Raw genomic sequence first — 15,785 nt, 5'->3', positions numbered from 1 at the left:
TGCCCAGTTTTTGGTTTGTATGCCATTAGGCTGAGGAACATCTTTCATAGATGCTCTGCAACTGCAGCAGCATTTGCTTCACAGATAGAACTTCTCCCTATAACATGAGCACTTGTCCCGGAAAAGATACAATGAAAAGGAATGTGACTGCTCTGTTAGCATGCTTGAAACCCTCTGCTGTGTAAGAAAGCAAAAATGATGCTATCTTGATGCATGACTATAGCAGATAACAAAGAAAGCCTTTGAAAACAAACTGAAAAAGATGGGTACATGGCAACATAGGCACAGCCCTTGGATTCAAGCACAGTTCCACCATTCTTTCACTAGCCACTCTATACCATGTGTATCAACCGGTTAAATGGGGAACTCCAGCTCTTGATGCTGTGGGAGAAAAGTCACATAATACATGGGAAGCTTCTAGCGTAGTGTCTGCACGGAGTAAGCATAGTACATGTTAGCTGGCATTATTATTGGACACAGAGTTTAAGCTTTGGTATCCAGAAAAATAAGAGTTTTGAATCTCTCTGCCTGGCTTACAGAAAATGAATTCATCACAAATTGTTGTACAAATTAAATTTTGACATTTCTGGTCTTCCTCCATTTTTTTTTAAAAAAAATCAATGAATAAAATAATGGGATATTTTCAGAGTATTTCATGCATTTCAAGTTACATTAGAAACACTAATAATTAGTTAAGTCTTATGCTCATGATATGCCATTAAATGAAAGTAGAGAAGAATAATATTTAGGGAAGGGGAAAACATCATTCTCCACATAAATTGAAATTTTAAAACTCAAAAATGAGAGCGAGATTTCATAAGCTTTGGGTGACCTTTAAATGTCACATTCACTAATATATAAATGCAAACACAGAAAAAAATGTAATGTCTGGCAATAATAGCAACCTGATCAATGAAATTACATTGAGTTCTGTGATATAAATTATGCTTCCAGATCAGAGTAGCAATTGCTTTTTATACTTATTTTTTAATGATCACTTACATGCTTGTAGCTTACCTCTGTAAATCTATGTCTAAATTTACAGTAAACTTCAACATGTACAAAATTTGAGGACATACATTATTGCTAATGAGTTAAAAGGTTAATTTATCACCTCAGTAAACAATTCTTCCATGAAATCAACTTTAGTAATTTGTATAGATTACATTGTTACAGCTAACATTAGTCAATTTTCAAAAGCCAGTGAAATATGATTTCAAAGATAATCATTTACTGGGTCAAATCTCAATTTTTAACTGAATTACATGATATAAATAGTATACCAATGTAACAATAGCACACAATGAAACGCTCAATGGGTTAGAGTCATACATTGCTTTATGTGCACATTAAACCGTTCCACTGCTTCAATTCTATTGTAAAGGGTACAGTTTTAGTAACTATCTGTAATTGTTTAAGGCTTTTCATTCTACTCTCTTCCAGTTCCTTTAAGTGTGTATGGGTGTTGGGGGGCGGTGCACTTGCACAAACACACATGTGAGTTCAGATGCTTTGGGGTTTAGAGTTGGATTTACAGGTAGTCATGAGCCATCAGATATGGGTTCTGGGAATTGAACTCTGTTCCCCTACATGAACAGTGCATACTCCCAATGGCTGAGCCATCTCGATAGCCTCTGACCTTCAATTCTTAACTGTTCAAAATAATATATACATGTATCCATCAAAAGTCTGTCATCTGGACATTGATTCTTAGGGGAAGCATAGAAATGACAGGTATTCCTTAAATCTCTAAACTAAATTCTTGGGGGAGGCAAGATGACTCAGAGGGTAAAGGCTCTTGCCACCAAGCCTGAAGGCCTATGTTGATCCACATCTACACAGTAGGAGGGAACCAAACTGGGCCAGTCCTTCTCTGACCTCCACATATGCACAATAGTATATGTGCACCCTCCATAAACACATTAAATAAATATGTGAAATTAAGAATTTTAAACTATGTACTTGGAAAAAGCAAAATGGTTTCTATACTTTGGATGGCATTAAAATAAATTAAAATTACAGTTTTTCATCTCAAGACTGGGCCAACTTGTTGACTATAACTTACAATATTATGTGAAAAATATTAAAAGAACTATTGTGTCCTAAAATAAGAGTTTGTGGCTTATCTGTTTGGGACGTAGCTGAGACATACAAAACATACCCTGTAAGAATTGAAAACAATTAACCCCGGTGGTGGTGCTGCATGTCTTTAATCCCAGCACACAGGAGGCAGAGTCAGGCAGATCTCTGTGAGTTTGAGACCAGTCTGGTCTACAAAGTGAATTCCAAGACAGTCAGAGCTGTTATGCAGAGAAATCCCATCTCAAAAAAAACAAAACCAACCAAACAAACAAACAAAAAAATCCAAAAACTTCAAGGTGCCTTTAGGAACATTCATTCATTCATTTAAAGACTTAAAGGTTCCATAGAAGGAAACAGAAAAGTTCCAAAAGCCATGCAGACACGCAACAAGCATTCTGCCACTTAGTATGCTAGATCTTGACTTTCACTTGTTCCTAACTTAAGCCGCAGAACTGTGGGTCACTCTTCTTTAGGTAGTAACCCAGGACCCGACACAGTCCACAGCTCATAGAAAGTGTGGCATTCAGCGGAAAACACCCCAGTGCAGGAGCTCCTATAAACAAGCAGCATCCCCACGTGAACTTCTGCCCAGGTCACCTCCCACCAGCCTGAGAACGCCTAAGGCGCCAATAGCTCTAACTTTGGAGGTGTTTCTTGAGCCAATCAATGCTCTATCCCCAAGGTGCCTCATTAGGGCGGGACTTAATGGGTCAGAAATCACACTTTAGGTGAGCAGCACTGGTTACATCACAGTATTCTCAAGTAGCTCCCCAAGCCCTAGGACTCAAACGCCTGGGGCTGTCTTAGAGGACAGCCTGGGTGTGTGGCCTTGGAAGTAGGCCTCAGATGGCCGAGGTGTGAGGACCCCTCAAGTGACAGGGCGAGCCTCCATTCCTTCCAGGGTTCTGAGTGGCAAAGCCAGGGCTTCCCGGGTCCCTTACATTAGCAGCCTGCAAAACTTGTGGCTGCAGGCAGCGCTCACCCGCCGCTGGGGTGATCTGAGTGCCATAAAGAGCGCCACTTGGTCCGGGGAGTCAGGCAGGTGCGTGGCCTAGGGCGCTTGCGGATCCCCGCCGCTGTCGCGCAGCTTCCCCGCCCCCTGCGGCACCCCTCACCTGGTCCCGGGTCTTCAGGTACCGCTGTAGTGCCTGCTGGGTGAGCTCGCTGACGCGCAGCTGGCCGTCCTTGCAGGGCACCACGATGCCGGTCCTGCCGAAGCACACTGTCACTTTCATCCTGCCCCTGGGCTCCCGCGCGGGGCCGGGCCGAACAGGTGTCTGACCCCCGGGCGCAGCCCCTCCGTCGGGGGACGTGGGGCGGACACGCCGCTGTCCCCGCGCGTGACTCCGGGGCCGGGAGCCGCGACTGCACCCCTGAAGCCCCACGGGAGGCCGAGGGCGGGAAGCGGGCGCGGGGACGAGGCGGGTCGGCCGGGCGCAGGCGGAGGCTCCACGCGCCAAAGTGAAACTGCGGGCGCGGCCCGGCCCGGCCCTGCCTCTGGCGGTGGCCCTGGCGACCGTGGCAGGGCCGGCCCCAGGCCCCGGGCTGGAGTGGGCGGTGGCGGCGGCGCGCGGGGCCGGAGTTGGGAGGAAACTTTTGCGCCGGCTCTCAACTCCTCCGACGCGCGGGGCGCTCTGGGCTCCCGCGGCCCGCGGGCCAGCCTGGGCCCGGCTCTTAAAGGGACCGCGGCGCTCCCGGGCCACAGAGCGCTCCGCTGAGTTTCACCGGGCTCGGGAACCCACCCTGGGTAACTGAACCTTGGGGAGCCTAGTGCCAGCACTGGGCTCTCTCCCTCACTCACACATACTCAGAGCTCCGGGAATTGTAATGGGATCTGGGAGCTACCACTGGGGAATTGAAACCGGATCTCATAAAGCACACTTGGAATAGATAGGAAATGACAGAACAACTCCCTTAAAATAAGAGTTGGAACGAGGTTCACGGAGCAGGTGCTTCTTGCCACGCCTTCTAAAATAACCTGAGCGGTAGTTTGCTGGTATTGAGAGGTGGGCACCGCCTGAGGGCAGAGCTTTGAAGTTACCCAAGAGAGCTGAGCTGTAAGAAACTTTTAAGGACACTGTGCAGACGCCCAGTGTTGCACCAAAGATCACACCCGAAGTCCAGATATGATAGCATGTAAAAGGGAACACTTTTCCTGTTGAAGGGTGTGTGACTCCCATTGTGCATTAGACTAGGAAAAGAAGTAACACCCTTGACTCGAGATTTCTCCAGGGCTTATCCTTGAACACTTGAACACAAGGCATGGGGGAACAGCCTGATCAACAAGTAATATCTGTACCCTTCATTGTTTCATAAACAGCTCCTTTGAGCTGGAAGGTAAATGCTCCCCCACCTCCTCACCATTGCAGAAAGAACAGTGCTGTGCTTGGGCTCCTGGCTGTAGCTCTGTGGTAGAGTTTTTCCCTCAGACTGGAAGGCCCTGGATTTTATCCCCAGCACTGAAAGTCTGGAAACAAAACATTAGCATTCGGAGATTGAGCAGGCCATGGGCTGCTATAGTGGAAAGAAAGCATGTCCTCCTCACTAAATCTCTAGTGTCTCCTGGCAGTTTTCATGGCGACTCAGTGTACCTAGTGAGATCCCCAGGGGATCCACCATTTTCTCCCAGAGTTACTCAGATGTCAATTAAACTGAACTTGAATTGCTTAAAGTCTTAAATTAGTGGATTTGGTACATTTAATATACCTTTGGATGTGTTCCATGTAAGCACCTTATATAAGGTCAATGACCACAAAGAGGGCCATATAAGTCAACTTGAAAAAATAAGCACAGTAGACAGTCTAGGATGGTTGCAAATCCAGGAGACTGATTTAAGTAAACCAAAGACAGAATCATTGTTTGTCATTGAACCAAAGAACAGATCCATTGAGTAGGGATCACAAGTGTCTTCAGGGACTCTCTCCAGCTATTAACTATATTGCTAATAATAGTTTCTGTTCACAATGAAGTGGTCTCACAGACATTACTCTGTGTATCTTCCACAGGAAGTAGTAGAACCAAGCAAATACAAACGCTGGTCGTTGATGAGTGAGCCTCACTTTAGTTCTGAGAATTTACCTTGTGTAGGAGGGGACGGAGCAAAGATTCTCAGCTGATGAAACAAGCACCTCCTGCATCCTTTGCGTTTCCCTTTCCTTACGAGTAGCACCAAACTGGTCTTCCACAGAGACCAGGACCAGTGTTTGCTCCTCTTTACAGCCTACTGTAACTTCTCCTCTAGCACACAGAGCCTCCAACCTTCTGGCTTTGAGAACCAGGTCAGCCATGTAGAACACATAGGCTCCCCACCCCTCGTTGTCCCACTCACAGGAAGATTAGAATCACGTCTTGTAAAATGCTGTAAAGTTCATGCCTGCAGTAGGTAATAGAAGCCTGCAGCTAGGCTGTGATGTGAGCAATGCCGGTGCACCATCCAATGAACTTTCATGACCCCACATTAGTAATTGGGAATGGGGTTTAGTGTTTATATTTCATGTTTATTAAATAACCATGTTTAACTTGCTTTTCAGCCTCATCACAGCACACATAGAAACAATTCATCATATATTAAGAAGAGTAACACAGTCATCCATGCCCGGCAAACACCTAAATCAATATTTCATGCCCTTTGGGACTTCCTAGGCAGAAGACAATAAATAATTTGCCTTGATTGAGTAACGCTGGAGGAGTCTAGACCAGGGCTCCATTTTCTTGTTTTTGCCTCCTGGATGGATTAACGTTGCCCGTGGTGTGATATTTTCCCATTTGTTTTGGAGACAGTCACACTGGCCACCATTATTAAACTGCTCAGCCTTGTGAAAAGCATGTCGGAAATGTCAGGTACCATGAGGTGTGCATTGACTAAACAATAGTAATTGCTAAGCTGCAGTTGACCAGTGATCCATCCCAATTTTTTATTCTATTGAGACAAAAAGTATTATTTGGCTTTCAGGGAACCAGTTATAACCAGTCAGTATTTATCATAGAAACCTTGTTGAATTGGGAATGATCTTTCCTTTTGAGATCCTAGAAGAATCGTTATAGTCAATTAAAATGGGAACAGTGTCAACATAGCTCCTCTGTCTTGACCATGATGAATAAATGCTGCGGGATGTAAAGGAGTGCAGCTTTTCTGTAAATATGTTACATGTCTGTATGTCATCTCTTGAGAGATGTCTATTGGTATCTGTCATTTGTTTTCCTGGGTTTGTGGTTGTTTTATCATTAATGTTTTTGTTGTTTCAGTACCTCATAAATGCTGTACATTACCTCAGAGAGCGAATGTGTGTAACATTTTCGACCCCTTTGCAGATAGTTTCTTTACTCTGATGGCTGTGGTGCCAAAGCTTTCTAATTATATGGAATCTCATGTGTGTAGTCCTGGTTGATACCTGCGCTTTTGAGGTCTTAGTCAAGTAAATCCTTCCCATTGCAATATCTTGAAGCATGACCTCTTTTTTGTCTAATTGTTTGATAGTTCATTAGCACAAATTATTTAGCCATTTTAAGATTTTTTAATATGGGTAAAAGTACGGGTCTAGTTTTGTCTTTCTCCATATGAACTTCTAATTTCCCCAACACCGTTTATTGAGGATGCTATCCTTTTCCAGTGCCTGATCTTAGCACCTTTGTCAAAACTCAATGTGTCATGCATGACTGGGTTCACTTCTGTTCCTTTGGTCTTTGTGTCTGTTTTTATGCCAGCAGCCTGAGGTTTTGATTAATCTAGGTAGTATGCGTATTTTCACAGTATTTATTCTTCTGACACAAAAATACAGGCTGCCATTCTGCTTGTGCATGGTTGTGTCCTCTTCAATGTCTTTATTACAATAATCTTCCCATGAAGAACTTTTACCTTTCTGACTAAATGCATTCTACATAGTCTTTTGCAGCTGTTGCATATTGAATTACTCTCTTGTCAGATTATCTGCTACTGGTTTATAAAAATGATGCTGATTTTTGCATGAAAGCTTTGTGTCCTGACTTACTAAATTCATTTAGTATTTTTTAATCATTTTCTGGTTGTGTCTTGGGTTTACCACATGTAGGACCAGGTTGTCTGTTAATAGTGGCAATTTGACTGACTTCCCTAGTGATAACACCATGACCAAAAGCAAATCGAGAAAGAAAGGGTTTTTATCATCTTCCAGCTTACAGCCCACACTGAAAGAAGCCAGGACAGGAACCGGGAAGCAGGAACTAAAGCAGAGACTGTGGGAAAATGCTACTTACCACCTTGTTCTCCGTTGCTTGTTCAACTTTTTTTTATATAACCCAGGACCATCTGCCCACAGGTAGCATCTCCCACAGTGGGTTAGGTGTCCCAGATCAATCACCAATCAAAAAAACGGGCAGTCTGATAGAGGCCTTTTTTTTTTTTTTCAATTGAGGTTCCCTCTTTCCAGATGACATTCGCTTGGGTTAAGTTAACAAAAACTAGCCAGCACATGTGCCCTTTCCAACTTGAATGACCTTTGATTCTTCCTCTTGCCTGGCTGCTCTGAATAGGATTTCAAGAATTATGCTGGATATAAAGAGCTAAACTGAGCATCCTGGATGTCTCAGGGTTTCTATTGCTGCAACAAAACACCACGAGCAAAATGCAAGTTAGGGAGGGAAAGGCTTGTTAGGCATTGCTGTTCCTCACTGAAGGGAGTCAGAACAGGAACTCAAACAGGGCAGGATCCCAGAGGCAAGAGCTGATGCAGAGCCCGTGGAGAGGTTCAGCTTACCCACTTGCTTCCCAGGGCTTGCTCAGTCCACCTTCTTACAGAACCCAGGACAAGCAGCCCAGAAATTGTACCACCCACCATGGGCTGGGGGCCCTCCCCGTTGGACACTATGTGAGAAAATGCCTTAGATCTCATGGAGGCATTTCCTCAACTGAGGCTCCTTCCTCTGATGACTCTGGCTTGTGTCAAGCTGATGCACAAAACCAACCAGTACACTTGTATTGTTCTAGATCTTAGAGAGAAAGCTTTTAGGCTTTTCATATTTAATATGCTTTAGCTATAGGCTTCATCTATAGCCCTTTATGGTGCTTAAGTATAGTCTTTTGGTATCTATTTTGTTCAGTGTTTGTCATGTAAAAATATTGAATTTTATCAAATGCATTTTCTGTGTCTACTGAAATAATATTTTTGTCCATTCTGTTGATGTGTTGTATCATATTTATTATTTCCATATACTGAGCCATCCTTTTATCACTGAAGTGAATCCTACTTGATTATAACCTTTTAAATGGGCTGCTGGTTTTGAGTTGGCAGTATTTTATTGATGATTCCTGCACCTATATTTATCAGAAATGTTGGCTTAAAACTATTTTTTTCTGGCTGGATTCTTGTTTACTATCTAAATAATATTAGCTTCACAGGCCACATTTGGAAATATTTTGTCCTCATCAATTATTTGAAATAATTTGAGAAGAATTGGTATAAATTCTTCTATAAATATTTGATAGAATTCATCAGAGAAGCTCTTTGGTTTTTTGCATCTCTTTAGTGGGCTTTTTATTGCTCATTCAATCTTACTTTTTACTTTTATTGGTCTACTCAAATTTTGTTTCTGCATGACTCAGTATGTCTACAGAATGTTTCTGAAGCTCTCCTGGAAGTACAAATAGAAGTTCTCTACATTCCAGGGGGAGTGAACTACCCTCATTGGGAACAATCTGTTTTTCTAGCAGTCTATCTTACACCTATTCTATAAATAGATCAGCAAACCTCCACAAAGGATGCAGATCAAGTACCCTTCTTTAGGCTGAATTCTACTCTCTAGACACTGAGATCTTCCCTTAACTCACTTTCTTCAAAAGAACTTGGATCATAGAATGATTTCTCCTAAATTAAATAAAATGAAAGCAAGAAACCTCTTATGATGTGTTGAGAGTTGGACATTATTAGTTGTCATTCCTCATCATATGATCTTCTGAGAAGTTTCTTAAGATCCATGGGTGCTGACTACTGGTTATGAGCCTAATTCATGGTAGCACCAGGTCCTTCCACCACTGGGCCTCATTGAGATGCTTCAAAGAGTGGGGCCAGTTACAACAGCAAGGTATGCTTTCTCACAAACTCAGTTATCCAAGGAAGTAAATGAAGGTAAGGGTACCATGTGAATTCTCACTTCTGTTCTTTCTGCTCAATTTGTTGAAGAATTCCATCTGTGTCTCATTTATGTTTGTCTACATAGTGATGAAATGGGCTGGCATTCCTGCTGTCGGCCGACAGTAGAGAGAACTGAGCTTGGACCCTGGATGCTTCTGTATACAAATGGGTTTCAGACAAAGCTAGTAGACTGGAGCTATGTAAAACTATGTTCTAAACTTTTTTGCTATTTACCCACTACGTGATCTCTGTCCACTGGTTCTGTCCCTCTGGGTAAAATGTGATAATCTTGTAATATATATAACATATGTAACATATTTAGCAATAGTAAACAAGAAATATCCTACCCCACCTTTTATTCTACCTACAGAATCAGCATTTCTTTACTGTTTATTTGCTCTTTTCTTCTTGAGACAATGTCTCCTGTTAGCCAGGCTGAGGATGGCTTTGAAACACTGATCCTTCTGCCTCTACTTCCTGAGCACTGAGGATTACCAGAATGTACCACCATGCCCACCTAATATTAGCATTATTTATTTTGCTAGTAATTAGCTAGCATATACCAGGTAATTACTAGCAAAGTAATTAATTCCAATGATTTATTTTCATGAGTTGTGAGATGTCTTCTACAGAGAAATAGCCCAGATAGTTAGATTCTATATATCATGACTCTCCTCAACAATTTTTAAAGCTCAAAAAGAAATAACTCTGTAATGAGGGCACCAGGCTCACAGCAAACCAAATAATCAGACTGTACTGTACTTCACCACAGTCTACTCATTATTTTATCTGATGCTCAAAAGTGAATCCTGCAATAATTCTCTAGTACCAGAGAACTATAAAGATATAGAGCTTAAAAGAACCATGAATTTATTTGCTACATTCTCATTTTATAGGTGGGGAAATTGAGAGCTAGTGAAATTACCTAGCCCATAGTATTCCGATGCATAGTTGAGATCCAAACTCATTCTGAGCCCAGACTGTCTGGCTCGTAGTCTAGTGCTTTCATAACTTTCTTGTTAAAACAACAGGCTCTTGACCATCATAAGGCAGAATATGCTGATAAAGAGCTCATTCGTCTGCCTATGCCTACAGTTTTCATTTCAACTTGAATTGTGCTCCTTTATTCTAATACAATTGCTGTTCTTGAAAAGACCGGCTGAGTATTAAAATGATAAGTATGAAAACTGGGAAACTGTGGAAGTTATTTCCAGCAGGACAGTGTCATACTCACATTATGCTTGGTGGAATGCAGAGAACCTAGGAGGCAGACAAAAGCCCCTGTTGACTTCATTCCATCTGCCATTCATTCCTTTATGCAATGGTATTTATTCAACATTAACAATCAACTGCTCTCAAGGTGATTATGAAGCATTGGCTCCAGTGACAAACACAGATAATAAGTGACTAATCAAATGAACAAGGCATTTGCAGAGTGGAATGCACTACAACGGAAGATATGAGCAGCAAGCTGCATGGTAAAGAACAATGTGGTAAAAAGACAGCTCATTTGCATGAATAGTTGCAGGAAGAATCTAGAAGAAAAGAATTACAAGACAAGCCCCAATGTCCTGACTTTTTGGAGTTCAATAAAATCATTTTGGTTCCTGGATCATTAAGGAACCAGATGAGAATGGAGAGATGAGGTTGACATGATGGTCTACAGAAGCACTTCCTCAAAGACCAAGGTAGTATAGATAAACAGGAAGGCTGGATTGTGAGATCAACCAGAATTTATCATAGAACGATGAGAGTAAGACTGGGGAAAAAGAGAAAACGACCCATCTTGTAATTCAGGAAACTAGCTGAGAGAACTTTTAATTAAAGGCATCTTGAAAAATTGTGAGATCTGAGGATGACAGAGGAATGAGAATTTCTGCTGGTACATTGTAAGTTGGAGACCTGTAAGAGAGCCAAGTAAAGCTTTCAATGGGCTGTAGCAACAAAATGTGTGCTTCAAAGGGGAGGCTGAAGACTGGATATTTAATTTAGGGATCATATATTTAGAGTTTGACTTATTAGATGGTAAGAGATTATTCCAATCAGTTTAAAATGAAGAGGAAATAAACTGTATTTAGATTAGACTCTTGGAGAAAGTCACAAGAGTTACATATGTGGATGATGATTGTGGATAACAAGTTAATATTCTTATTCTGTATTAGGTAACGTCAATGTCAAAGACAAGGCAGGAAAGGGTGGCACTGCCCTAAAGAAGACACATGGCAGAGAACAGGAAATTGAATGTTAAGAATAGAAAGCAAGATAGTTTGACAGGAACAGATAGTCCACATTGGAACATAACATAGGTCATTAGGTTAGGAAGATATGGGAAGAGGGAAATGACAAAGTAAAGGCTATGAGAACCAGATTAAGGAATTTGGATCTCATACACCAAAGAGAAATCTTATGTGTGCTTGAGCAAAGGAGTAATGTGGAGAAAACATTGCATGCTATCACTTAGTTTGACAGCTTCATATAAAAACACAGGGGATAGAACATGAGCAAGAGTTAGCAAAAATCCAAAAGATGGAATTTGGAGAAATGAACACAAGACTGAATTTAAGTTAATTGTATGTTTATTTGTAAACTCCCTCCCCCCCAGCTCTTATATAAGTTACCCAAACAAGCATTGCAGCTTGTTCAGTCCTTCTATTTTACAATTCCAGGAGGGAGAAGTAGAGAAGAGTCTTACAATTCAGGTTTAAACAAACTGAGAAACATACCTCATCTCAACAGAGAGAACTGAATATAGGAAATTAATTACACTATTGGGGAAAGATCTGAAAAGTCAAACAGGGTATGGGAACACAAGTAGAGAGAACCGCAGCAGGAAGCTGTTTCTCTCTCCATGGCCAGTTAGATAAGAAAAGAATGTGGCAAGCAGAACCCATAAGTGGGAATGCCTGGCCCAAGCTGAATCCATCTTGAGCTCTACTGTCATAAGCTGGAAACATGGTCAGAGAAGGGACTGTCCCAAGGGACAAAGGTTGGGAAATACAAGCAGGGGGAAAGGAAAGGGGGAATAAACAGAAGGAGTGAGGGAGTGAAGGAGGGATGGAGGGATGAAAGGAGAGGGGGGAGGGAGGGAAGGGAGGGGAGGAGAGAGGGAAGAAGACCTTCTGCTTTCCACTAGTTTGTCTTGCTTCCTAAACTGGCTGAAGGCCAATTAGTATTGGAAATGGCAGGGGGACATTTGAGAACAAATATAATAATTGTTCTAAGGTCAGCAGTCTTCTCTAGTAATTCATAGAAATACTAAGTCTCACTAGTATTTCAAATTTAGGAAAAGCACACACAATATTTTCAATTGAAACTGATATATTCAGAAAAGTGATTTTTTCATAAGTCTAGGCTAAGCTGATGCTTTTCTCAGGAGAAAGTACTTCCACATTTACATGCTGTTCCTTGATTGCCAACATAGCTATTAATTTCCATAATCATTTAAGAAATAAAAAAATTCCTACTCTCACTCAATCATCAAATTCAAATTAATCATTTTGTTTAGCTATGATTGCATAGTACTATAAGCAGAAAATCCAAAAATCCTATTAATATTGAATACGAAAATTGCCTAACTACAGTCCTATCAGATAGTATTTCATTTATTTCATATGTCACAATTTTATACATCAATCCATGAATTCATGATGGAAGTTTTTGAAAGACTGGGTTCTGTTATGATTCCTTTGTATAAAATATTTGAGAAAGCCATTCATTTGACCCTGTATGTACATTCATTATAAGTGTTTCATTATTTCAGTGCCAATGGGAAGCCTGATTTAATTAGTATTTTCCTTCCAGAGTGTGCACTCTTGTTGCTATACATATTTGTTACAACTTTCTTACAATGGTCTCCCAACTCCAGAGTATAAAAATAAAGAATATGAATAGGGAGCTGGCTAGATGGGTCAATGAGTAAAGGCACTTGCCACCAAACCTGATGATATGAGTTCAATCCCTGGGATCTCCATGGAGGAAAGAGAGAATGCACTTCCACAAGTTATCCTCTGAACACCACAGGCGTGCAGTGGCACACATGTACTCATATCCACACCCACAAAGTAGATAAATGCAAATGGAAGAAAAATAATATGAGTAGGTTTTATATAGACAACATTATCCTGTAAGACTTACAAGGAGTAACTTAGTGGCAAACAATTGATCACTTGCCAAAAACAGAGTAAACTTAACCTTTTAGGCTTTCTTATTCTCAGGGAGGTGATTCAGCTTCAGAATAGTTTATTTGGGCCATGATCTCTGCCAAACACTTTGGTCCATCCATACTGTTTTAACAGAAACATCAAGAAGAACACTTTCTTCCCTCTCTTTGTCTAGAGCAGGGGTTCTCAACCTTCCTAAAGCCGCAACCCTTTAATACAGTTTCTCATGTTGTGTTGACCCCAACCATAAAATTATTTTCATTGCCACTGCATATCTGTAATTTTGCTACTGTTATGAATCGTAATATAAGTATCTAATATGCAAGATAGCTGATATAATATGTGATCCTTTGACCCTTAAAGAGGTCTCGATCCACAAGTTGAGAATCACTGGTCTAGCAGATGAGATGCTGACTCTATTGGTCCTTCAGGATTATCCACACCTTCTCTTCCCTGATGTAGGTTTGTGGAAATTTGGGAAATATTCTTGACAGCTGTTTCTCTCCAGCTTTACAAACTGAACCATAGTGATCACAGGGGAAACAGTTTATCAGTATATATTTATCAAGTGACTACTATGTGTGGGATTTTGTGTTTCTTGAGTCCAGAGAAGCAATGCTGGCCTTTCTTCAGGAGGTGACATCCAAGACTGAGATTCCCAAAATACACCCAGAGAGGAGTTCATGTAAATTTTTATACTGCTGTTGGTAAAAATTTCAAGAACACATTCTTCTTTTCCCTGTGAGATGATAGCCCTTCTGAAATATGACAACCAATAAGAGTTTTTAACTTCTTTGGGCCCTTCCCTTAGAGAATTACCCAAAGGACATTTTGAGTGATGAAAGATAGCCAGAGAGCATGGTGCTTATTTCATGTCTAAGACTATAATTTACATCAAAGTTAAGAACTAAGAGTGGCAATCATGCTGAACTCTTTCTTGACTCTCAAACTCTTTTTGGTATAGCAATTTTGCTGAATGCAATGAAAGCTTCTATAATTTTGTCTTCAAGGCACTAATTGCAAGGATCTATGAAATATGCTTATCTGGCCAGCATTTTGACTCTTTTCTTAAATTATGGTTCAGATAGACAGACAATAATTCATTCTTCAAGACTCTACCTCATACTCTGATAACCTTTTCTCTTTCCCTGATAATGTAAAATAAAACTTATTCCTAAGAAAATCATCCTTTATATTTTCCTACCTAAATCATCACACACACACACTCACACACACACACACACACACACACACACACACACACACACACACACACCTGCAGGGCTTGCTAACTTTCTGAGATTACTCCTTGTAAATAATCCAACCTAAAATGGGTGGTCTCTAGCTTTGATGTTTCTATGAGTAAGGTTTCTAGACTGAACCTGATGGCCTACTTACACTAGTTAAGAGTTTCAACCTTAATAAAGGAATTAATCACAGGTGTGGGCAACAGTGTGGAGACAAGAGGATAAGACAGGGTGTAGAGTAATATTAAAAAGACTGCCTGGTATGTCATAGACAGAGATGCAGCCAGTTTGTAACAACATAACAGCAAGGGAACTCAGAGAATGGATGTGCTAGTCTAGTATTCACCACAGCCTAGTATTCAGCCACATTTGATCTACAGGTACATGTCATTGGTCAAACCCATTGAAAGACAGACACAGGAGTCCAATAAACTCCTTGATCTGAGGATTGGGCAAGTAAGGGTGGACACTGGAGAAAGAGGATGATAATCAGTGTGCCATGCTTATTCTTACATAACGTGTTTTTCATTTTCACAGTATTGATGACATGATGACAAAAATCAAGAGCAGATGTAAGGTGACAAGTTCATCATGAAGGGCACATCAGGATATATAGGTGCTATGGACTGTGAACTACCCTTATTGTTTTTACCTATCCAAGATTTGGTTTTGTCCATTGGGCTTACCTGAGGGACAAAGGCTTCTTGAGTATCTCTGGGATGCTTTTGTCTCTCAATACATATGACTTTCATTAGATAATAAGACCTTTTTTATTGCTCAAGCAGATGGGCCCTACAATTCTTTACTAGATGATTAAGAGTGACTAGGGTGGTTGTTTGAAATACTTCCCTTTTTCTCATGACATTGGTTCTTGTGTTTCAGAGTGACCAAACTTTCATATAAAATATCTTTTGGATATTAAAATAAGCATGGCAACTTAAAAGTGCTATTTTTATATTCTATTTGGCATTTCCATTATTTTTCCAAGCATAGCTGTAATTTTCATACTGTTGTATGTTATAGATTATATATGTGGTGGCTTGAGTGAGAATGACCCTCATAGGCTCCTATGTTTGAATACTTGTTTCCAATTGGTGTAACTATTTGAAAAGGGTTAGGAAGTATGTCACAGGGGATGAACTCAGGTTTCAAGAGACTTGGCCATTCCCTCTGTACTCTCTGCCTCTGGC

The 15,785-nt window shown here is 41.0% G+C and overlaps 1 protein-coding gene across 5 annotated transcripts in view; it reads right to left on the bottom strand.

Annotated features, from left to right (window-relative positions):
• LOC100770975 (partitioning defective 3 homolog B) overlaps nucleotides 1-15,785 on the bottom strand; it is a 1,032,377-nt gene that overhangs the window by 974,099 nt on the left and 42,493 nt on the right. The window contains exon 1 of one of the 5 annotated variants that reach the window (XM_035440980.1): nucleotides 3,198-3,874. The exons of 1 other annotated variant lie outside the window; for it this stretch is intronic. In XM_035440980.1, coding sequence (XP_035296871.1) covers nucleotides 3,198-3,317 — 120 coding nt within the window. In that variant the 5' untranslated portion in view covers nucleotides 3,318-3,874. Of the gene's footprint in view, nucleotides 1-3,197; nucleotides 3,875-15,785 lie in introns of those variants that run through there. 3 more of the 5 variants (XM_027397031.2, XM_035440978.1, XM_027397033.1) reach the window with 3 other exon arrangements.

Source organism: Cricetulus griseus, chromosome 2, assembly GCF_003668045.3.
Source record: "Cricetulus griseus strain 17A/GY chromosome 2, alternate assembly CriGri-PICRH-1.0, whole genome shotgun sequence".
Taxonomy (NCBI): Eukaryota; Metazoa; Chordata; class Mammalia; order Rodentia; family Cricetidae; genus Cricetulus; species Cricetulus griseus.
This window is presented reverse-complemented; position numbering and strand designations above follow the sequence as displayed.